This window comes from Chlamydotis macqueenii, chromosome 5 (genome assembly GCF_036417535.1).
Source record: "Chlamydotis macqueenii isolate bChlMac1 chromosome 5, bChlMac1.mat, whole genome shotgun sequence".
Taxonomy (NCBI): domain Eukaryota; kingdom Metazoa; phylum Chordata; class Aves; order Otidiformes; family Otididae; genus Chlamydotis; species Chlamydotis macqueenii.
Genome location: NC_141560.1, coordinates 7,030,681 through 7,055,924, shown reverse-complemented (window position 1 = coordinate 7,055,924; position 25,244 = coordinate 7,030,681). Strand labels below are relative to the sequence as shown.

The window sequence follows — 25,244 nt, the reverse complement described above, 5'->3', positions numbered from 1 at the left end:
GGCGAGGCCGCGGCGGCACGGGAGCGCGGCTCTGTCTGCCCGCCCCGCGGAGGCCGAGCCTGGTCCGCGGGCACAGAGACCCCTTGGGCTAAGCGCAGCCTCGGGGAGAGGAGGAGGTTTGGGCGGGAAGGAGCGATGCCCCCAGGAGCTTTGGGGCTTCGGCGTTCCCCGCCTCGGTCCCCGCAAAAGCACACCCCCCCTCCATTCTCCGCAGCGACTTCTCCGGCTCTGTAGACCCAGCAGCGGCGGGGCCTTCTGAGGGGAACGGGGAGGGAGAGGGGCTCGGCAGTGCCGCGGCTGCCATGTGGACGTGACGGGCCGCCACGCTCCCGGCCAGACGCGCCCCGCGATGGGCTTCTACCGGCCTCTCCGCCGCCCGGGGCAGGTTCAGCCCCCCCCCCCCCCCCCGCCCCAGCGCTGCTGGAAGCCGCGTTTCCGCCCGAGCGATCGCGGCGGGCAGCGGATCACCCGGCGGCCGCCCGCTCCCCGCATGCCCGGGCACACGTAGGCGGGAGGGGAGGGGAGGGGGCCGCGGCTGCCGAACCGCACGTAGTGGTGGGTGGGCGCGGCCTCGCTGGGCGGCGGGGGCCTCTCCCGCCCGGCGCACGTAGGGGCGAGCGGCTGCCGAGGCGGCTGGGGACGGGGAGCACCGGAGCGAGGGCGAGCCCCGAGTGAGTACGGACCTGCGGCACCGGGGGAGGCGGGCGAGCGGCCGGCGCCGGCTCGGGGCGGTCGCAAGGCGTTTAACGGGGGAGCCGCTTTTTGGGTGCTGTCTTCCCCGAGAAGCCCTGCAACCTACTGGCAATTCCCAGGAGGGGTTTTAGGGAATGGGGCTCCGATCCCGGAATTGGACGGAATAGCCTCGGCGGGCAAGGGTTTGGCCGTGGACGGGCTGCGGTTTTGCGGGAGCGGAGCTGGGCAGCGGCGGCAGCACCTGCGCTGGGGAGCGGGGTGGGAGAGCGCCTGGATGCTTCTGCATCCCTGGGGGGACAGATGGGGTGGGGGGGGCTGCGAGCTGGGCTTGGGGGAGCTTGGCTTTGCCCTGGGCAACCTTAACGGATGAAAAAATGCGTGAAGAACACGCAGCGAATACGATGGGCTGGTTGTGCGATGCCTTTGGGAGGACGTTTAAACCCGCAGGAGTTTCGCACCGCGGTCAGGTTAAAGATTCACGTTTTGCTTTTAAAAACAATCACGTACTGTAGAATGAAGTTTAGATTCTGCTGCTTCTGCTACTGTGATGTTCTCCCATTCGCCATTAGCATCGACTAATTGATCCAAAGGTCGCTCCTTGGCCATCAGCTGAACAGCTGTTGCGTTTAAGCACCACTGATTTCCCCTTCTATTGATTACAGGAACAGAACCATTAGCCGAGCTGTTACACGTGAACTGGGCAGGTTTTAGCAGCTGCAGAGGGAGAGCTGCACCTGCTGCGTTTGGTTTGGCTTTTTAAAATTTATTTATCTGAAAAGACATTTTCCTCTACCGTTTGGGTTCATGTTCAGAGACATAGGGCAATGACCCCGTTCATCCAGTACGTGCACCTGTCCTCAAGAGATTGCACTGATTTTGAAACAGAATGCCAATGCTGCTGGGAAAACAGTTGTAATGTACTCTCCCCTCACACTGGACTTACGGATTCCAGATACAAGCGAGTTAATAATTGACACGTCACGGAGCAAGTTTGTCATTATTTAGAGCCCGACTCCTAGTTAGTTGCAGGAGTTATCCCTTCGTTTAAATGGAGCAGAGGAGCTCGGCTCTGGAACGATGCAGAATTTGTAAAGTTTGAGTGTGTTTTCTGATTTTTGTATTTTAAGTGTGCAGTGAGTGTCGTGATTTCTGAGATGGTGTTTTAAAAAAAGCTAGATGGATTTTTTTTTTTTTCTGAGGCAGATGGGGCTGTATATCATGACACTTTCATTGGGTAAGATGATGTAAGAAGTAGTGAGGATGAGGCTGTGGTGTCCGTGTTTTAATGTGCACTAAGTTTTTCCTTGCAGAAAGTTTGTCTAAAGAATGAAAATGCAGAGGAATAAAAAAAAGCAACAGGATCTCTTTATAGAATTCCCCTTCTGTGGTATATACAATGAAATACAGTGTCAGTTTTTAGGCTAATTAATACTCTTTATAAATTGTGTGTATAGTGCTCTGTCAGATTTTTCATCAGTACATTTTAATTCTTAATAGACTGCCTTCCAAACTAAAAAAAAAAACCACTTAAATAATTGCATGATGTAAGGAAGAGTGTGCTGGTTACTGTATCTTCTTTGTATTCTTATTTAACTCCTAAACAAAAGGATTAAGTCCTGTTTGCCCTATTAATTCCTAGCTTATAAGTTGCAAGTTAAGAAGCCATTTATCCTGCACAGATAAAAATAACAAGGGGTTTTTCCAGTTGCACATGGCACAAGACCACTTTTTTTTTTTAATACCTCGTATGATTGTATTAGAACACCTTTTTCAAATTGAAAACATGAAAATATCATAATATCATGTTTTCATGGATTTTTAAGAATATAAATCGTGGGTGTATTTTATTAAATAGTGTATTCAAACTTCTGTATCTACAAAAGTATCACTAGCACTAAATAACAAGATCATATTCTACTGTGACAGCACATGCCTTCTGCTTCCAGACTTCTCAACAAAGCAAAATGTTGCACAAGATTTTTCATCTGTGCAATAGGAAGTGGTATTGATTTAACAAGAGTCACAAGTTCTTGCCAAATTATTTGCGTGTATGCAGAGCAACTGAAATCACCTGGAGACGTCATCTTGGATCCAGACTAGTTTCTGTTTTGTTACTAAGGGTGTTCTTGATGTGCTTCCTCAAATCATAGATGTTCTCTGTCCCTCTGGCTCCGCAGCTGTTGCTCGCTCCTCTTTTCTCACAGGAAAGCCTACACAGTTCCCAGTGTCTGACTTGTTAAATTGTATGCTTAACCTCTTTTGTTCATGCATGTGGTCTCCTTAATTCAGGTGGGATAACAATTATGTCTAAGGTGAACAGGGTTCAGTTGTAAGGGCAGGACAGAATTTATAAATGCTGTTGGCAAATAGACCACATGCATGCCTACTGTCAAAGTTTCTGACTTTAGTTGTGACTTTAGTCAAACCTCAAACATGCGAGGAGTTTTAGTTATGCTGGGTAGTGGTTATTTAGTTCACTTTAAAAAGTTTTGCCATCTCAGTCTTTTAGAACAGGGATAAGGGATGAACAGAAAGATCACAGATGTCACAAATTAGAAACAAACCCTCTTTTATTGAATTTTATACCGTTACACAATCAAAAAGAAATACAGTCACAAGTATGTCAAAATGTTTCAAGAGGAATATCAATTGCAATACGTTGTACTTGGTTCCAAAAAACAGAATTCCATTAAAATATACCACTTCTTCATGAGAGAATACTGCTATTATTCACAAAATCTACCATACTGTATAAATCCAGTAGCAAACTCTTTTAACTTTTTGGTAGCTTGATTAGCCTTGCTCAAGGTAAACAGGGAAGCAGAAAGAAAATTACAACTCATTTTTAGAATTTGGATCAAAAATCCCAGTTCTCCAGAGTGGAGCTTTCCAGGGAGTCAAGTGCCTGATTGCTGATGGTACTTTTAATGAAAGCTGGACACCCAACTCACGTGAATTCCTATGAAAATGGTCTTCCTACAAAGTACTCCTGACCTGTGGAATGTTTATTTTCATGCTGGACAATTACAGTTTGGATAATGTGCGTAAGTGCAGTGACATTTGAGTGAGATGTGTGTTCTGTTCAGTAGCAGCTGGTTGGCCTCGGGCATGTCCAGCTAGGGCCTGGGTCACACTGGTCGGGTACTCGGGACTTCCACAGCACCGTTCAAAGGAAAGGGGTGGTTCAGCAGTGTAACAGTAGAAAAAGCTTGCCAATAGATAACTGGTGAAACAGCCTCCATTTCTGTTTTTAGTTACCGTTGTTTAGCTGTTTAATTAAACAGCTTTTTAAATGATGAAAAAATACTATTAAATATGCAGTAGTTTAGGAATAAAAAACCTCCAATGATTACAGGTTACAGTTGTATTTCATTGGAAGCAGAGCTGATCAATTCATCCAAAATAAGCTTTGAGGTCTTTCAGCTGCCACCAGGGTTATGTGTAAAGTTTTACTTGTTCTTTCTGGCCTTTATCTGTGATTCTTTAATTCAATAATTACTTAGGGCGTGTTTATTGTGTGGAAAGGAAACTTAATAGTAAATTGTTTCCACTTCACCCAAAGGTTTTCAAAGATCAACGTACACTACCTGGGAGGAAGGAATGTACTTTGGACTCTAGGCTACCGTAGTTTACTCAATATATTACACCTGAGATCAAGTTACTGGACAGCAGATTTAAGTGACTTTTTGGGAGGTACAGCTGTAGTTGATCATAACTGCTTTCAGGTAAAGGAATGGATCATGTCATCATAAATACTAGTTTAAAAATTCCTTTACCTTTTAACAAAACCATCACTGTTGTTGATAAAAACATCAATTAGAATTCATATGTAAAAATAACAATTGTGCTATGCCATGAAGAAGGCATGGCTCAACTACTGCTGCAATCATGATAACCTCCTGGAAGCTTTGTTATTCTCCTCAGTTTATCCTTTCCAGATAACCTAGCATGTTTCATATGCAGAAAGAAACACTGTCTCTACCTACCATTTATTCTTTGCTACTCACAAAGGATAAATGCTCTCATGTAGTGCCTCAACATTTTAAAAGGTAGCAAGTCAGCAAATAAATTATTCAAAATCACTAAGAATATATTTAAAGTAATTATTTTAGAACTTGTCCTCCAAAGTAGGTTTAGAATCAGACTGTGTATTCCTAGAGTCTGAAGGGAAAAACAAAACAACCCCCTGCCCTTCCCCTCCAACAAAGCAGCTAAAAGCTGTACTGCTAGATGTTGTGAAAATACATCTGCACTTGGCAAAGCTCTTAAGACCACAGCAATTACTGCTGCTTTCCTATTCTTATTCTTCAGTGTCTCTAGCTCACTTTTCTTCCTCTTTTTAACATGGATTTTTCTCTATGAAAATTTACTGCCCTCTTAACGTACACTGAAGAGGAACTGACAGATCCAAACAGGTCAGGCTCCTCCAAAATAAGGTTGGGGGAGTGGCAGAACAACCTTAAGCAGGAAGGTATGACATTTCTCTTGGGAGATGAAAAGAAATAAGCCACCAGGCCAGCTCAAAGCTTGCCAAGGCAGTAAGAAAAGCAGAACCCACTGGTACCTTTCACATGTCTGCAAGACTTCCTCGCTGTCTCACAGAAGCATCATGTCAATCCAAGCAGAGCTAAGCATAAGGGATGCCCCTAACAGCTGGTGCTTCACCACAGCCTTTAGCAACTTCACTATCAAACCTTTTAACCGCTGACAGGCAAAGAGATGCTGTGGAAAGAATGCCATCCAAGAAACCTCCCACAGCAGGTATGCAGTAGCTCTGCTGCTTTTATCCAGAGAACTTTTTAAGCTTTGCAGATGTAAAAGGCTGCATTAGAAATCTTTTACTATTCAGTAGCAAGTGCTTATATTCAAAATGTTCTCTGCACAAAGCTTCAACTCTAGCTTGGTGCACCTACACGCTTTCTCTTCTCTTTGTACAACTTCTACACAAGCTTTAAGAAGTATGCAACCATCTTCTGCTACCAGTACCTTAGCTTTTTTCGTTTTGTGGGTGGGTAGCTAATAATCTCCATTTAGTTTAATACAGTTGTGTCAGACTGAAAAGTGCTTGTTTCAGTGAAACAGTAACTTTAGAAACAGGTTACACTTATGTACCATTATATTGATTTCAAAAGACTCAAGAGTCTCATGAAACCAGTTTCCAAAATAAATCCAAAGTAATTATTACAACACTCTACATTTGATTTCTTACATTGAGATAAGTTTTTTTAAAAAATATTTTGATGAATGCACAGAATATCTTGACCATATTTACACATTACGAGGTTGTATCAGTAGCATCGTGTTTTATGACAGCAAAATGAGAGATGTCACCTAGTCGAAGTTACTAAGTCAATAACACAAGAATGTAGAACAAGTTTTATCATCAAGTACCAGCTTAATTTTTTAATCATGCAGTTTTGTGATAGAAACCATCTTTACTTGATCATTCCTGTGAATTTTACATTTTCCTGCCTTCCAGTGTTACCTTGATAAAGCTTCCAGAAACAAACCTGTAAGCTGTTCATAAGGAAAAATCTTTCCACTCTAAAGTAACACAAATGTGCTCTCTCCTCACTTTCAAGTTTGCTAACTGGTGTGATAACAGATTTAAAAATTTAACATCTTTGGCGAGCAGTAGTACAACACTGTCTAGGAGACTTCAGTACTGAATAGGCTCAAATAATTAATGTGGAGATGTTACAATCAAAAGAAGGAAGCAGTGATTTCCAATCAACTCTAAGTTAAAAAGGGAACACGGATGAACAATAACCACTAACAAAAATATAAATTATCTCATTTCTCTCAGATAACACACTCCCCAAGGGGGCCTGGTCCACATATAGTTTATTGATGTAAGAAAACAATACAGTTAGTGTTAGATCCAACCACAAAGAGCAAAAGAATGAGTGAATGGAGGTTTTGTACAGTAGATATAGGAAAATAAGATGTTTGTGACAACTATATATCTCTAAATAAAAAGGCTTCTAAATATATTCAAGTTATTGAAATCTACATGAAAACATATGGATGTTAATAGCAACAAGGTGCATAAAACCAAAACATCAAAATATTGAGCAACTCAATGATGTACTAGATAAAACTTTGCTAACAATGCAAGATGTTTTAAAATCTGCTTGAAATATCACCTATACCACACAGGGTAAGCTGAACATTTAGATTTAAGATCATACACAATATTAGCATTAACTTCAACAACTACAGGCAGGGATTTTTTTTTTTTTTTAAGCTGGCAAAGTGACTACTTTAAGAACATCAAACTCTCTCTAAATTGAGAACGTATCCAAATAAAATGCTGCTAGCCCTTTCCAGATAAAGCCTTTCCTTTGACTAACCACACTCATTTAAGTAAAAAGCATACGACAGCATTTAAGAACAATTTATATTACAATGTGACTAAAATAATGACATAATCCAGGTTTAAACATGATTTCATAGGCAAACAAAAGAAGATTCTTCTTAAAAACTAGTTTTTATAAATGCAGAATATATTGCATGAGGAACTGCTGGTATTTTTTAAGAAAATATATTGTGCGATTGTGGCTACAATGCACTGCTGCAAAGCATTGTTGTTTCTTACAAAACCTACTAAAATAAAAAACTTATTTTTTAGAGTGAGTCCAGAGGAGGCCACAAAGACGATCAGTGGGCTGGAGCACCTCTCCTATGAGGACAGGCTGAGAGAGTTGGGGCTGTTCTGCCTGGAGAAGAGAAGGCTCCGGGGAGACCTTGTAGCAGCCTTCCAGTACCTAAAGGGGGCCTTACAAGAAAACTGAGGAGGGACTTTTGACAAGGGCATGTAGTGACAGGACAAGGGGTAATGGCTTTAAACTGGAAGAGAGTAGGATTTGATTAGAGAGAAGGAAGAAATTGTTCACTATGAGGGTGGTGAGGCACTGGAACAGGTTGCCCAGAGAAGCTGAGGATGCCCCATCCCTGGAAGTGTTCAAGGCCAGGCTGGACGGGGCTTTGAGCGACCTGGTCTGGTGGAAGATATCCCTGGTCATGGCAGTGGGGCTGTATCTAGATGATCTTTAAAGGTCCCTTCCAACCCAAACCATTTATAATTTCAACATAAAGAGTAAGAGAGCACAAGTCTTCCAACTACCTATGAAGAGCACGATGGAAGTATTGCCAGTTTTTCCTGCATTGACTTTTTACTAATGTTAAGTTTTGGTGACCAACTCCCCAGCCAAAAAAAATAAATACATTTTTTAGATCAGGTGCATATTTCAAAGCTGCTATTGCAAGTGTGGTTTAAATGTAATGGACTTAAAAGTGTATGTACCAAAGAATTTTAAAAATGCACTATAGTTTGAGTTACTGTTACATAAAGAACATATTAAAAAGACTGTCAAAATAAGTAGAAAGGGGATCAAAACTGAACTAACTGAATTAGTGCAGTACTGTAGCCAGGCTTCTAAAATCAGATATAGAAAATATAAATAGACTGCTTTAGGTGATGATTCACCAGTGTCCAAAAAAGGAACAAGTATTGTGAAAGCTCAGTTAACTTGATCCAGAGCTCTGAGCAGTTCTTCACCCTGTAGCAGGTTTCTGTTGCCTTGTATGGGAGCATTTACTTCGCAATCGTAACTCGTGAGTTGGGGTAGTCCACTTTCATCCATCGACTGCCCTAGAAGTTTACTTGCTATGTCTACAGAGGGAGGGGAAGGAAAAAAGTGCACTTTATTCACCATGCTTCACACTTCCTCCAGAGTTGTTCACAGGGGAGGTAAGTTTGGGTATGTTTTTGTCACTCAGTTCTTTCACACAGCCCCCCTCCACTCCCCTCTGCACATTAAAAGAAGATACTGACCAGTTGATAGTAGAATGATTGTCTTTTGCTCCACTCCATTATGGCCATTTGTTTTGCATCCCTTTACACGTTTCCAAGCAAGTGATGCATTTCCTCCACGGTCACCTGTCTGCTGGAATAAACATCCCTAGAAAGAAATAAAATAAATCATCTTATTGAACACTGTATCATTCTAGCCCTCCACGTCCCTCTTCAAACTAACAACTCCTGTCACTAATTACTAATGTGGGCATTGTTACAATTTAAAGTGGATTTCATTCAGAACTTAGGGAGAAATGTATTTCCAAGTACACTGGCCTTGAAAATTATTTAAAAGAAAACTGAATCAGATTTCAAGATCTTACTTCCCTTACAGAAAACAATTACTAAATCCTGGTTATCACCAGTTACCATGCTCAAGATTAGCATGTACACATACACACCCATTTAATTATCACTGCTCTTGTGTGAGTAAGCATCAGGTTTTCACTGAAGTCTCTAATGGTTTTCTGCACTGAGATTAATAGCGTAGACAGGAGATTCAGGAACCTCACTAGGTTCTAAATTTAAAGAGGTACATTCTGCTTGCACTCCAGTTACTGCCACCAAGCCATCTGACCCAAGTCTTGTGGGGAATGCAGTCCTAAGCCATTCTATTGCAGATATGGCTCCTTAGCATATTGTTTTGACAGCAGCATAGAAGATAGAGAGATTAGAAAGCTTTTGAAGGCTTCGTATAATTAGGATAAGTAAGAAGAAGCTGCCACTGAAGCAGACGGAATGGAAGGGAAAAAATGCCATCTTAGTATTGAGTTTGCTAGCAAAAGTAGTTGAATCCGCAAAGTTTTGTCTTGTTAGTAGCGCTAACTACTGAAAAAAAAAAAGAGGAAAAGGTATTTCAGAACGCTGCCGTTATCCTGAACACTTGAAATAGTAAAGAAATATGTTTTCAAGTTATAAAACATCCATGCAAGTCAAAAGGACAGTTGTATAATAGTAGTTAATGCTTAAACAATTTGGGCTTGGAAGCTGTATTTCATAGTAAGGTCAGTCACCTACATTGTTGTTGCCTTTTTTTTTTTTTCCTAACTGTGAATGCAATACAGCCCTTCCTACCAAGAAAGGTATAGCTTGTATCTTTTTGATTTTATTGATTCAGATCATTATTTCATAATCCTCCTATAACACATCTTGCCCTTGGCTAATTCTCATGTTTTCTAGAAAACTAAAGCAGTATTTTACTTTTGTCTTCACTCATTTTTACTCTTTGCAAAATAAGTCCTGCTTCCTTACAGCTAAGAAGTTATGGGAAATTTTTGCCCAATCCCAGAACACCATGTATTATAATCCTGGATTTAACATCATTTTTCTTCTGTGAGTGTGCAAGGCCTAGTTCTTCCTCTCAGAAATCCATTGTAGAGAAAGAAGCTAACAAAAGCACTTGCTTGAAATAATGTCAGTAAGACCCAGCTACATGGAAAATTCAGCTTCTGACTGTGCAGAAACCATCAAAATATTTGTAACACTTTTGTCAGGTACAGAAAAAAAGAAAAACATTTAGCAAAGGATGAAGTTTGAATCTAAAGGCATTAAAAAGGCACTAAGCATAGAAGCCTGAACATTATTACAGCAGTTAATACAGAACCACTTGTGTTCTGTGTATTTAATGACATCCCATGCTATTTTGAATATTTTATCAGCAACACCATGACAGCTATAGCACTATCTCAAGAGAAAGAGGCAATGAAAGGCAATAACATTTCTGGCAGAGCTGTGAATTCTTACAGGGCTACTAGAAGCAACAGAACAACATGCATGAAAGTGTAAAGCTTTTAGCAAATGAAAACAAAAATGTAAGTATGATCATTATTTAAAAAAAAAAAAATCAAGTCTGCTTGTCTCATAGAAAAAAAAAAGGACATATAAAAGCTTTCTCAGCTCTTCTAGAGGAGAGCCGTGATAAAGACAGTATACAGTGATTGTCTCATGCACAAACTAGAATGCTAATACAGGAATAATTGATACTTCAGAAGAAAAATAATCCTGCGCTGTAAGACACGATGGATGACTACACCTAGGAGATGGACCACTAGAGAAAGAGAATCTCAAAGGCCACATTGCTGTAGAATTATCTGTGCAAAAACTTTAGAGAAGTGAGAATTTGCAATGAAGGCAAGAAGAGAGATAACAGTATGTAATAACAAAGCTCAGCACTTCAAAATATTAAAAACTGACAGTAAGCGACAAAGATCATGGAGACAAAATACCCTTCCAGAAAATAACAAGCTGGATAGCCCCAAGTAAGTGACACAAATCTAAGAATAGCTATTCGAAAGAAACTTTTTAGGTAAGACAGAGGATGATGAGGTACTCAAAAGTCACACACACACTAACACTAGAGAGAGTGTGCATGAAATGAAAGTGGTAGTAATATATGTTTGCAAGGTTATATGAATTCTATTCTCTTCTGGTTCAGATGGTCTTGCTATCTGATCAAATAAAGGAATCTCAGACTAAATGGAAAAATGAAAGCATAGAAAGAAGCAACACTATATCCAGCACTGACAAATATGAAAACTGAGTTTGAATTCAAAAGTGAAATAAATATGGCAATTATAAATTTAAATGTGATGTCTTACATTTGTGCATACTCTACTGAAGAACACACATGTTCACAAAAAAGCATCTTCTACCTAATCAAGAAGTGTGCTTGAGTATAGAGGGCACTTTTAAACAGCTGGCAGTAAGTAAAAGAGAATTAAAATCAGAGTATCTGCATATATGTGGGATTTTCACTATCGAGCAATTATCCCTGATGCCAAGATTCCACTCCATACCAACAGCTAAACTCAGGAGTCTGCACTGATGCCTCATTTCAGAAATTGCAAAGTTAAAAGTGAATATTTTAAAATGGTAAAATAAAACTCACAATTCCAACTGCCTGAAAAAGTGAACCATCATGTTCCATTTTTCGTTTTCTCTGAGCATTATGCAAAGCTAGCATCTTTGGATTTAGTTCTTCATCCATTGCAGTAGATCTAAGAAAAATTGATTCAGGCTGTTAAGACGTTTCTACTATCCTCAAGCCATTCTTCTTTTGTGGACACTTACATACAATATCACAGAACTGCACTTATGAACTATACTACTTTTCTTTCATAATTGAATCATTTCAACAATCATTGTCTATGAGCATAGCAAATGTTAGCTTTTAATCTTGCTGTGAAGCTCAGAATGGTTATAACAAAAATTTTAAAATCTTTGCAGAAAAAAAAAAAAAAACAAAGCATAAAAGTTCAGCAATTCACTTCCAACAGAAAGAAGGGAGGGAAGGGTGAGGAAAAATCTACTCTGAATATTTTTATATACAGATAAAGCTTCTATGTACTGAAGGTCTGATGTTTGACTTTGTGAGATTTTCTGTCATGATAACTATCTGCTACAAACGCCACAGTCCACCATTATGAAATACGGCTTGCTTTAAAAGCGATACATGTAGCACACAGACTGCAGTCGCCTCTTACCTCATAATGAAGTGGACAAAATACTGTGTGGGTATAACTACTTGTAAATTGCCTACTGCATTTTTTTAAAAAGGCCGCGTGTCAGATACAAGGCAGAACAAAATGATGAACATGGTTTGCATGCAGTAGCTGCCTATTACAAAGATGTTTATGTAAAAGCTACTGTAAAATTAACTTCAGGGAAGCTCACTATATCAAAAAAAGCTTGTTTGAAATGTCCAAATTTAAACATATCAATTTCTACTTTGAAGTAGAATGCTGAAGACAACATACAACAGTTGCAGTGTTCAAAAATGTGTTACATCTAATTTCTTGAACAGATACTAGGGCTTGACTTTTAAAATACCTTTTATTCAGAGTAACTGTTAGCAAACTGGGCGCTCCCGGACAAGATTTTTCCGTCTGATCCAACGTTCCTTTTCCTGCTCTGATTGGAGATGCAGTTCGACTCCTGTTCCCACTGTAAGGTGACGCTGGGGCACTACTCGTTTCATTGATGACATGGACAGGAGATGAAGGAACAATTAGCGTCTTTGCATCATCCACACGTTCTGTCGCTGGTTTTATTTCATCAGCAGTACTTGATGGTGTCTGAGTCTGCTGAAATATGGTAATGGTGGCTGCGTTTTGAGAGCCGGAAGAACTGCTTTCCAGCGGAGATAGCTGATCAAAGGATCGCAACTGGAAGTCGTCATCCATTGGGATATAAGGAGCCAACATCTCCAAATCTAGATCACTTTCCTGGAAAAGATGAGAGGTAAAAATTATAAATATGTAAGAACATCTCAGCTGCAACTTCATGGCTTCATTTAGGCTTTTCCTTTTACCAAATCCTTACAGTATTTTTTTTGCAATTTATTTTATTAGAAGTATTACATAAAAGAGGAAGGAGAATAAGTATTAAGATAATACAGAATTTTAAGTTAATGTATATTACCTGAGTAGAGAACGGATTTTTTGCTTCTGTATCTATTGCAAAGAGTTTCTCCACTAATTCCAGTTTGAATTCATTAGCCATATCGTTATCCACATCAAAGCAGTAGTTGTTGGGACTACTGGGCTGTGAAAACATTTTGAGCACAGTTTTTAGTTTCTGTCGTGACATAATTTTGCATTGTATCTACAGATTCCCTGAAAAAGTGTTCTAATGTAAAAAACTATTTCCAAGCTATAGTTGCACAAAACTAAAACAGGAAAGGAAAACACATTTATCAGTACACATTCAATTTTACCCTGCTTGGGAAGCACACAATTAGGTGGAACCTGGCAGTAGCCTCCACAGCAACTTATTACAACTAATTTGCTGTTTAGAGAAGTTGTCTCTGAATGATTCTCTTCTAGGAAAATCAATCCCAAGTTCTTGTTTCTATCAGATGGTACTGCATTCATTTGCAAGACTCACTTTAATGAAAAGATCATTCTCAGTATGCAAATTTATCTTTTCCCACCAATCACAGCATGAGCTTAAGTCACAACATCAAAATAATTTTCAGTTCCTGTCTTGGCTGCATCCTTAACCAGATTTGCTCCACAAGCCCCAGCAGCACATACATTTTAATGACAGCGTATCCAAATTCTGTAACTAACCTCAGGTGAACTTTGGCTGGTACTTGCATCAGAAGGGCTGGTTGGTTGCTCTTGCACCTGAGGCATGGTAAAAGAAAGTTCGAGTGGCTCTGTGTTTGGCTCCAGCTTTGATACAACTTCTCTATTGAGTGCAGGATCAGCATTGCTACGGAGTGGCTTTGTAGTTTCAGAGGCAGGTAGTGGGGACATTGCCATATTTATATTCTGCAATTTCTCACTGGATGAGGGGAGCATTACATCGTTATACAAAGGAACTTCATCACATTGTTGTTCATCAGACTCTATAAAAATTAAAAGAAACCATCAACCTAAGTAACAATACTGTGCCTGTCTACGGACCTCATTAAATCTAAACAGCTGCTAAAATAGCACTAGGTAAGTGATACTGGGAGGTTGTTTTCTGAAATTTACTGTAAAATACTAACTTTACTAATAAGCATACTCTCTAATTTAAACGCGCACCCACCATTACTGCTGAAATCTAGAGAGATAATTGTGTCTCCAGCAGCTGGGGCCAGCACAGTTAAAGCATCTGGTTCCTGTTTAAGTTTTTCAAATAGGTTGTTTGTATCATCCAGGTCATCTTTGCTGAATATTTTGGTTATTTTTATATCAGGAGACTCCACTGGTTTCAGCATACACTCAGTTTGTCCAAGTGAAAAAATCAGATCCTTCTGGACAATTCCACTGTCAGACAGAGAGGAAGATGACTGTTAAAGAACAGCTAAAAGGAATAAATTCAGTTTTGTAAGTTTAAAAAAAAAAAACAAACAAAAAAACCCAAACAAAAACAACAAACCAAAAACCCACAAAACATCACATACCCCACAAAATTACCAGGACAGGAACTTTAAGAATTCCTTTTTTCTTACTCATTCTTTCACCAAATACAACAGACCAAGCAAACACTAATTGTGGTGCCATCAAAAAAAGTAACAAAAATAAACATGCTTTTCTGAAAGCATTGACAGAAAGAAAAAAAGTTAAGTATTTCCTAAAACACTTTTCTTTGTTTTAAATGAACATGCAGTATGTTGATAGAGCGATACTGGTACATTCACTAACATTTTGAAAAATTAATTTAGGACTATTAAACAATTGCAGAAAAATAGTCAACAAGTCTGCCTTCAGTTGAAGCTTTCAATTAAAAAGGGAATTCTAAGAAAGAAAAATGAGATTAAGAAAGACACCATTACTGTTGCTCCGATTCCATGACTAAAAGTTCTTAGTGAAATGAACAGCTCCAGACTGTGGACAAAGATTAGGTAGTTGTCTAGAATGCACAAAAATTCTCAAGTACTTCCATCGCAGCACTACAGAAGAGGCTGGCCCTACACTCATTTGCAGAGATCTTCCTACTGGCATCACTAGATCAAAAAAGCTTTGTTTTCAAATACAATTCCTAATCTTAAGACTGGCAGTATTCTAAGCAAAATCTAATTGGTAGGAAATAGTAACATCATAACGTGTTCAATAGGGGATCACATTCTCAGCAAGTTGAAAGGAAAAAAAAAAAAAAAAAAAAAAAGATTTAGTGCCATCAGAATCTAACTTTGTCTTCAGCAGAAATGATGACAAAGAATAACGATGTCCGCTCAGCTTACCTCAACACATAGTTCACGCACACTATGCACTGTGGTTGAGAATTCTTAGTGTTGTATATAACAGTTGCTTGAGTTTCAACCCAGACATAGCCACCTTGTTTGGCAAGCATTCTGTACTGTCCTGTTGTCACCTGCCCTTTTGTGAACACTAAAGGCAGAAAGGACACCAGCTTTAATTACAGGCAGAAAAAACCAAAACCGTTTAAGATAAGTATTCACTGCAGATTTTTATCTGCAATTAAAAGAAAGCCCTTGTTCTGCTGCTGCTTTCCCCGGTGCTGTATCTTATCTCTTGTACTTGGAGAGCTTTAAATACATCTTTTCACTTACTGTCATGGTGTGTTTTGGTCAGATGATCAGAATCCAGCGCATGGTAGTACTCATAGATTGAGCGACCCAGGAGTTCCTCTGGTTCATACCCCATCAACTCTGTAATTCTTTAAAACAAGGGAAGAAATTGCTAAGTAAAAGCAGACATGGACTAGCACAAGTACTAGAGCATCTGGACATCTAGAAAGATCCTTAGAGTCACTTCCATACACATTAGCAGCAATTTTGGTTGACTGGGAGTTTTCATTTTGAAATAAATTGCTAATTTTTTATGCTTCTTTAAAAGAGAAATTTCAGCAGGCATTGGATTTATAAATGTTCAACAAGAAGTAAAATCATGTCCTGTGGTAGACAGGATTAAGTAAATCCCTGCTTTCTAGACTTTTTTTTTTGCTTAAAGGTAGACCAGCTACTTATGGACTAGAATATCCAGCTTACACACAAATAAGAATTTAATAAAATAACAAAGACATGCTTCAAGGTTTTAAACCTGCAACTAAAAAATTAGGAATCGGGTTTATTCTTCCACTGTCAATCACTGTCAGCTTAAAAAAAAAAAAAACAAACAGTATTTTCTTCAGCCTCCAGAGGGCAGTGCTAGCCACGGAAATGCTTTTATTTTGCCCTATTCTATACGCAGAATGTGACCAAATAAGTACCTTTTATGTGACACCATCAGTCCTAGAAAGGTGAAGTTACTGCAGAGGAGAGAAAATAACCTGCGCTAACATTTCTTTGCATCTAACTGCAGCAACTAATTAGAAGTTAGCTTTTGTTATAAAGAAAAGGAAACAGGTAGTAACAAATAATACCCAATTAAAACCACAAAAAAACCTCCAGCCAAACAAAAAGCCCTCCAAATAACAAAAAATCTCAGGCCAATTATTTCCTTCACTTCTGTTTTTCAAATCTGTCAAGCTAAGTTTCCAGAGCAGTCTTACACATTTGACTACATCCATGGTTTGTACCAGAACACTAAATCTCATTTTCAACAGCAGATGTACTGCATTAAAAGTACAGCTGAATTTTGGGGGGTTTTCTGGACTAGAGAAAGCAGACACTGATCTCCTGAGGAAGGGAGAGGAGGGAAATGGTAGCAGTAAAATGCACCTGACAGGTATTACACACACACACTCTTTTCAGGCACCAAAACGCACTACCATTTTGACAAACTTAAAATCCTTCCTGTTTTTACAGCGTCCAGAAGTATCTTCTCATTTCAATTTAATTGCTGCCACTACACTAAAGATCAGTTTGAACAGGCAATTAACTGCAGGCAAAGGATTTGTTCCAGAGTAATAACCCTACACCCTCCTTAGATTTAAAAATCTGGCTTTTAAATAAAACATCCTGATCAGTTAGTAAAAGCCACAGCATCCCAGTGGCAATTCCATTGCACAGATGAACCAAGTTAACGAGTAAGACTACATAAATGCGTAAGGCCAACATTAGCCAACATGTACCAACCCTGCAAGCCCTCCAAATTAATTTTTTAAGTACAATATATACTACCTTTCATCACAATAGGAAAATTTCATATCAAGACTGTGACGACTGAGGAACGTTTTACTGTCCAAGGGGACCTCAATGTTTGATGGATGAGGAATAGGTTCACAGATCAACACCAGACACGTCATGGGAGGCTTTTTGTAGCCACAGTGAGTTTGATTTCCGCATGTGTCATATACACGAATGTGTCCAGTGCAGTGGAGTACCTATGGAAAAGTAACATTTTAAAAAGAGACTAGGTTCTTTGTCAGACAACACAATTGTATTTCTATTAGCACACCCACAGCTGAGTCCTTCCCCTCCCAACCCCTTGATGTGATAGCAACCACAAAGGCAGGAGTGCTCTCAGGTGGACAGCTGAAGGAGAGCAGCAGTTCTCCTCCTCACGCTAGGCAGACTGTGATGAGTACACAGGCTGCCAATTCTTTCCTCTTGGGCGCTGGCTGAAGCAATGCTACGCATGTCTGATTTCTGTGAACTGTTCTTTGAAAGTTACATTAATGATGACACTGATAAGCAATTGCCTCAGCAGAAAGTATCTTACTATTTCAATGTGAAAGTTATGGTAATAGTAGCAACCTCCATTTTAGATCTTCTGCAGAAGTGATGTTGGAGTTCAAATGTATTCTTCAAGAGACAAGAAGTTTTGCATTTTGTGGTTTTTTTTTTCTTTTTAACCATTCTGAAGTAGAAATTGTTCCCAGACAGCAACAAAGGAGAAAGAAGTTGTTTGATCCAGAATAACTACATTTAAGTTATAAAATAGAATTGTGTGCCATAATACCACTTGATACAATAAAAGGTTACGTTTTGTACAGAGGAGAAAATGCATTCACTGCAGAAAGTTATCAGGCTGGGCTCTTTTTGTTCCAACTGTTACAAAAGGGATAGCCAGCAGCTTCAGAAAGAATGGTATTGAAGTCCTTCAGAAAGACCTCAACTGTCACATTTACAGTGTCAAATCAAAAGAAATCAGGTATCAGCATAAGTGGTGTCAAGTATTTTTTCCTCAGAGGAGAAGGCTTTACGCAAACATATTCAGTAATTATAATTTCTAGTAAGTAAATGACCTCTAATTTAAAATCAAGAATTCAGTAGAAGAGTTTTGAAAAAACTAATTTTAAAACATTGTTTCAGTTACCTCCGTGATGTATTCAGCACTAAAATTCAGCATATTGAAGTACAATCATTAAAATAGTTAAGTACTTAGTGAAACTCATGCTCGTTACATGAAGTAAAAATGTTGAAATATAGTGAGTTATGACATCTGAAGAGGAAGCTGCCAAACTACGTAAATATTCCTTTGCATTAGTTACCTTCCACGTAGCAGACTTTATATTCACTGTTCTTCCCCTGCTAGTCAGTGTACACTTCATTCTGAGAAAAAAGCTGCGCTCCGTGTTTTGCTCTTTGCCCTTTTTCACAGGACCTAGCAAAAGCAAATAATAAACCAATTCTTAAGCTCTCGGATCATCTTCCAAAGGCATTAAAAAAGCCCAACCATGTTACAGACGTCTAAGACTAGGGGAAGACCCCTCAAAAATTTTAAAAGACTGATAGGTTAACTACTTCTGATACGAACACTTTACAGAATGAGTTTTACTGTGAGGTAGGCAAAAAACTGAAGTTTCAATGTTTTAAGATCAGTATCATATTTGTAGCCAACTCCACATTCCCAGATTTCAGGAAAAAGTTGTGGGGAGAAAAAGAGACTGATTGAAAATTTGATATATTTTAAAATTGTGACAGAGGACAAGAAAAGCACATGCAGAATGAGTACTGTTGAGTTGGTTTCCATTGAAATGCATTGGTAACTCACTGTGGGAAGGTTCAAATCAAGTATGTCCTTCAGGACTGCAGTATTTTAAGTTTTTCAATTCAGAATTAACAACTGCTGTTTACATGCATCTGAGTATTTCCTCCGTGCATGTTAGAATAAACAAGGACTAAGTTTTTAAACACATTTTTAGCATTCTTGAGGAAAAAAAAAAAAAAGATGTCAAGAAATCCTAATACAAATTACTATTAGCAGCGCTAATTTTTTAGCCTTACTTGATAGCAGCAGGTTTTATGTTAAGTTTCTGCCTTTACAGGGGAGAATTTTTCCGAGTCGATTACTTAGCTAGGCTATTCTGGGCAAAGAAAATGCAAACTGATCCAATCAGGAGAGCTGCAAGCAGCTTGCTATGCATGGAAGAAGGAAAGAAAGCACCTAGGATAAGGAGTGGTGGAAGAGAGCAAGTTTGCTGAGGTATGCTAAGGAGTGAGGACCAAATCATGGCACACGTAAGTTTAGAACACCTAAGCTTACTTCTAATACAAGTTTATACAATATTTGCTCTCATCCTGCACAGACAATAGTAAATATTGAATTCTTCATGGTGGCTTGCTGACAAAATTCACTAGAAAACATTAAAGTCACTATGTTACTTTGCCTGTTGCTTCTAGCAGAGGCAAGGACTAACGAGGACAAACCTACTTTATGCCCCATCAAAACATCCTCAATTGAAGGGTGGGGAGAAGCAGAGCTTGGAGAAGCAGCCAAAACTTGTTTAATTCAGGATGTTTTTAAAAGAGTTAAACCAATCTAGAAATTAATCACTAAAGATCACAAAATGTTATTGCTACCAACTCCTGATGCTTAAGGCTCTGCTTTAAGAAGCAACTGTAAAAGATGGAGCAACTTTCTCAAGTCCGATTCAGCATTGGACATTATTTTTAAAATCACAGCTTTAAGCTTTAAAAAGCAATTTCATAAGATCAGAACACAGTCCAGCTTCTGCCAGTCACATTTTTATTCATCTGCACCTGTACAATCCCAAAGGGGAGTATTTAATACTCAATTCAAAACCAAAATAATTCCACTGATGTAAGAGCTGCAGTAGAATGCAACCTGGGAATTCTAATAAATATAAAAATGTACTATTATTACTGTAATTTAGACTTTCGTCTGCCAACTTCGTTGGCCAAACAGATTTTGTAATAATGCTTTCCAGACATCTTACTCCAGTCTGGTCAATTTAGACATGCTAGAGTTGGTTCGCATGAAACTCAATAATATGACATTTTTAAGAATAAGCTTTTGTAACAAGACCATTTTTTTTAAACACTGCTTTAGTGAAGTTATTTCCCCACCCACCCCGATGCATTGCTGGATTCCAAAAGGGCGGGGTGGGGGGAAGTCTAACCTGGCTTTAGAAAGACTTCAATACTAAAGGCAGCCAAGTTTAGAAAACGCTTACAAAATCAAAGTTGGGGCTCTTAATGCTATGATACCTTATCTGGTCTCTTCCACTGAATTAAATAGAGTGACAACATAAAAAACTTCTGATTTACAGCGCTACATGAAAGCGGAGGTCAGGCTTGGTAATTTATCACTATCTAGATTCAGAGTCCATATAACCCTTGTTTGCTGAAACGGGAATTGGAGAGGTCGGATTTTAGACTACTGACAACCAAGTAAAGCAGGTTTGTTTGGAGGCGCTCAGGCTGCCAACTCTTTATAGTCATTAACAAACCTTTAGAAGACTTAAAAGCAGTAACTCATGGGCATTTGTTAAATTCAAAAGTGTACAGAATATGTGAACACGGTGTTCTGCTCCCTCGGATGGAGAAAAGAGTCAGAGATCTGTGAAAATATACCAATTTCATGCACCAATTAAAAGGTGCAGAGACGCATCAATCCCAAAGCCCTTTTGGGGGCTGTCCAAGTTTTCCACTACGAGTTTCTCAGTGTCCTAAATATAGAATCTTTTTTGTCCTTAAGTATATCACCACAGATTTCTGGAAGAAACCATTTGCTTTTAAGTTGGTCTGGGCTTCCATTTACAGGACAAGACAAATGCACTCATTCAAAAACTTTGCCATATCCTTCTATAGTAATCACTTAAGATCATTCTCATTCAGCCTACCTCTAGTTTTATTCCTGTAGGCATGCTAATTCTTTCAACCCTCCATAACTCCATTCTAGTCATTTAGCAAAATAATGACTATAAATTAGACAATTTATCTAAAACAAGTTTTAGATTAAAGAGTACTAAGTTTCATCTCTCCTACAATTAAGATATTGCCAAAACATTCTGGTTATTTCTGTTGTTAGTATCTTTGAACAAGGTTTATTTTGAGATTTAAGCAAGGTTTGTTCTCTCAACACTTTTTCTGGCAGATATCCAACTGTACTAATGGCAACAGGAACTATCCATAAGTAAATTAAATTGATTTTTTTTCTTTGTTCTCACCATTTCTGTGCGTAAGCATTTCTCTCAGCTCTTCATGGTCACATGGATGTGTGAAATCAAATACACTGTGCCCCGTCAACTCAAACTGCAAAAAAATAAGAGGTATACAGATGTCTAACTTTACATATACAGAAATGTAACAACTTTTACAGATTTGAAACAGTCTTAGGAAGTGTCAGTGTTTTACCTGAGTGAGTCCCATACACTTGTTCACGTTTTCAGACATGTAAATCATGTCCCCATCTTCAGACAGAACCATGACAAATCCATCAAGAGCTTTCAAGTAGAAACAGTTCAGTTCCTTCTCCATTTTGGCTTCTGTCCCCAGCTCACCTACAAGCAGCCACACATTTTTGTTTAATTAAACATCAGCCATTCTTCACTTACCATCAGGAATGACTTCTGGCACCAGTCTGCAAGGAGTCAATCTTGCAGGACTGTTCAAAACCAGTATAATTCACTTAGATAAGTGATCAGTTAAATTCTTCAAGCTCTAGTGAATGGCACCACAAATCACAGAAAATCAGAGTGAGGTTAAACCTCTGTGCTTTTATACATAAACCCAATAAGCCTACCAATTAATTTAACTGCTGATAGGTTTTAACAATAGCATCTTCCTCAATATACTCCCAGACCCTTTTCCAGATTCTGCTACGTTATTCACTTACCAGCATCTAGCAGCTTTCTCATGCGCAGGTAGCTGATGGTCAGTCTCATGATGGATGCCTTGTCCAGGTGCGCGCTCACGGTGTGGGGCAGGGGCAGCTGATGAGCAAGCTCATAGAATACTTCCGATTCCTTGCTCCTTCGGCAACGAGCTGCATCTCTTGACTTCTCTTTTCTGCGTTCTGAGCTAATCCTATACAAACAAAGTTTGGGATTAATATAGGAAACAGTTCTCCGTGCAAGTTAAATTCGAAACTAAGCTGCCCAGTAGCTAATTAACCCCTTATCAAAGTTGAATAATTCAAAACCTCAGTTTAAAAGTGTAAATGTAATTCTATGTATAGAGTTCTGCTGCATTTGGGCTCTGCCAGAACTAAATTCAAACCATAGAGTCTTCCAACAAGATCAGTTCTTCAAACAGACATCTACGTACACAGAACTGTTCCTGAAGTGCTTATCTCACACCTCGACTGCTGCCTCTCTAGTCTCCAAATCCTGTTTCCTTCCTCTTTACTAACCCCTTAAGTCCACTCAAAATACTACAGTGTAAGTTATTTCCAGCTCCATGCTCCAGTAGTATCATGTACACTCTCCAAGTTCCTCCCTTTTTACCATCTTTACAAAGCTCACCTAATGGGTCAGATAAGCAAGGATATTAATACAGCATGAAGCATACTGCTTTTCAAGTAGTCCAAAAAGTCCCTTTCCCAGCTCTTCTCCATTGTAGCCCCTTCCACAGTCTCTCCTATACTGGAAAACTCCAGTTGTAAAGAAGTTGCCTCATTCTCCTTCCATTGCCTCTGTAAGACTCGCCTCTGGTGGGACGCGTAAAGTAAAGGACAACTCACAAAGAGCAAGCACCGAAACAACCAAGACTCTCCGTCAGCTGGTAACGCAGATCATTCTCCTTTGCACAGTACCCACACCAGTTCATGTTTGTCTCACACATCTGTCACATGAGTTTTGAACTAAGCATTTTGAGACAGGAGTTCCATATTTTTCTTACATCTGAACAAGAACTCAATGCTGCCGTGGTCCCCAAGGAAATTATGTCACTGCAGTTAAATGTGCTTTTAAGTGGACAATATAAAAGCACACAGTATTCTTGTCCATTTTTCTTTTTATACATTTATGTCTCCTGAAAGCACCCTGTCTTCACTTTGCATACACCTGAGATACAAAAGGAAGTTGCATTGATCTGTAGGATCCCCTTTTTCCATTGACTTTCATGCAAGTTGTAAGACAAACATATGTCTATAAACACTGCTTTTATAATTCAGTTGCATATCTTTTAATGTTGTCATAAAGAGGTTAAGTGTCACTAGTTGAAAAACACAGAAAATAAACCACTGCATTATTTACTACCAACGGTTTAGCAATTACTTTTTTCAAATTTCACTACACATACAAGTCACGTACTACCACTGCCAAATTCACGTTGCTAAGTCTGCAGGTCTGTGCAAAAGCACTTTTTAATCAGTACACATCTTGTGAGATGTACCACAAATCAGAGGAAAGCAACTAACGAGCTGATACTGACTAGTAAATAACAAACCAGATTCAACGTTAAGTATCCAAACACATACCCAAAAGAACTGTTTTCTGTCCTTTACCTGATGTGCTACTACCCACAACTGCCAAAAACCTGCTTAGTTTGTGCAGAAACATGCAAGCGACAATACTATTAAGACTGACATTGGAAGTGCGAATGCCTTGAAACATGAAAGAAGTTTAATAAACTGTGATAAAGACAAAGGAAGACATAAGAATCTCTTCTACGATTACCTTCATTTTTTCCAACTTCATAAAACTGTATGGCACCTCCATCCATCCCCAGCCCCACCATCCTCTCCTCCTACCTCCTGCCACTGCCAGCAGAAGGAAGCACTAGGAGCTTGAATTTCAGAATCGTAAGTTTTGTAAGAGCTAAGAATAGGATTATGTTTTCTTCTTTGGTGGCAGAATCAGGCTGCTAGATCACAGAAATACTATTTCTATGTAGTGAGAAACATTAATAAATCAACATAATAGTAACGAAGATCTCTGAAAACTAACTTACGGGTATTACAGCAGTAAAAAATCCTGGACATAAAATGGTTCTCTGTTTCTGTGAATATAAGCTCATGTTCCTCAGAAGGGTAGCCTGAAATATCTGATAATATTTCCCATCTTGCAGATTTCTTCACATTTCATTTCCCTGTGACAACAGATGTTCCTGCACTAGTCATGGATATCTTGGTCTGAGAAGCTCGAGGCTCCTGACGTACAGGTATATCTGGAAACAGCCATTATGATAAGTCTGACAAAGCTTTAACAATACTGAAAAAAATATTTTAGCTATATAACCTGATTGATTAAACATTTCTCACTGAAGATAGGCCTAAAGTACTTTTTCTCTTGGTGGAAAATTGAGTGTGAAGGTCAAAAAAAAAAATCTAGATTGTCTTTGTCTTCTTTCTTGGACCACAGATTTCAATGACAAAGGTAAAGCAAGTAATTATGCTGCCTTAGAGAGATTCACCTTTATACCTCTGATTTTCCTTTGTTAGCTACTCATTCAAGATCCCTTCACCTGCAGAAGGTTCCTCCTACAATGGAAACTCAAGGGAGAATTACTGGAAGGAATTGCTTTCCATCTGCCTCCATGCCTGCAGTTTTGTCACGGCTTCCTTTCCAACTGCAGACACTTTTCAGACACTTTTAAGTTAAAACCCCCGTGCTTTGGCAATAATGCTGTGCGCTTCAAGCCTGCAAGTTCATCAGGCTTTTGTGAATCACAAAGGGCATGTAGAGAAGGACAATGCAAGAGATGAAAATACGTGCTAACTTCACAAGTTGCGACTTCAGCCCTTTCCCTTGTGTTTTCTTTCTCAAAGCCTAATGTTCTTCAAAGTATTTTGTCTAGTTTCTAGATTTTTGCCGGGGGTTTAGCATGCTTAGCAGCAGACTTCAACCATAAACAGTCAAAACTTCGCAATCAGTGAATTATTAATTACCAACTGAAACGCTGCTCAAATCAAGCTCATAGCACTTACGTTAAAAATTAATCCCGGAGTAAGAGAATCAACTGCTGCTTGCTGGAGCGCTGCCTGACTTTGTGATGGTCAAAACTCAAGGAAAAGCGCAACGTTGGTGCCAAGTGCTGCTGTCCGCGCGGCGCAGCCCCTCTCCTTCTTGCTAGGTATTTCCTTTCTAGAAAGGCTACTACTATAGATAGATATTTAAACTGTACAGCACAAGTTTGCTATTTTTAGCTGCTGTTTAAATCGAAGCTGTA

At 39.2% G+C, this 25,244-nt stretch overlaps 1 protein-coding gene and 1 long non-coding RNA gene across 2 annotated transcripts in view; one reads left to right on the top strand and one right to left on the bottom strand.

Moving 5' to 3' along the window:
* The first annotated feature begins 582 nt into the window (after positions 1–582).
* LOC147600467 (uncharacterized) lies at positions 583–24,808 on the top strand. Its single transcript, XR_015258639.1, has 3 exons — positions 583–671; positions 24,144–24,236; positions 24,517–24,808. It is a non-coding gene; the product is annotated as an uncharacterized LOC147600467 (long non-coding RNA).
* HIF1A (hypoxia inducible factor 1 subunit alpha) overlaps positions 6,521–25,244 on the bottom strand; it is a 31,130-nt gene continuing 12,406 nt past the window's right edge. The window contains exons 2-15 of the mRNA XM_086748435.1: positions 21,970–22,160; positions 21,489–21,634; positions 21,302–21,386; positions 18,380–18,492; positions 17,067–17,269; positions 15,555–15,661; positions 15,225–15,372; positions 14,087–14,307; positions 13,621–13,901; positions 12,971–13,093; positions 12,380–12,774; positions 11,439–11,547; positions 8,531–8,657; positions 6,521–8,368 (exon numbers count right to left, since the gene is read on the bottom strand). Of these exons, the coding sequence (XP_086604561.1) occupies positions 8,217–8,368; positions 8,531–8,657; positions 11,439–11,547; positions 12,380–12,774; positions 12,971–13,093; positions 13,621–13,901; positions 14,087–14,307; positions 15,225–15,372; positions 15,555–15,661; positions 17,067–17,269; positions 18,380–18,492; positions 21,302–21,386; positions 21,489–21,634; positions 21,970–22,160 (2,401 nt within the window). The 3' untranslated portion in view covers positions 6,521–8,216. The remainder of the gene's footprint in view (positions 8,369–8,530; positions 8,658–11,438; positions 11,548–12,379; positions 12,775–12,970; positions 13,094–13,620; positions 13,902–14,086; positions 14,308–15,224; positions 15,373–15,554; positions 15,662–17,066; positions 17,270–18,379; positions 18,493–21,301; positions 21,387–21,488; positions 21,635–21,969; positions 22,161–25,244) is intronic.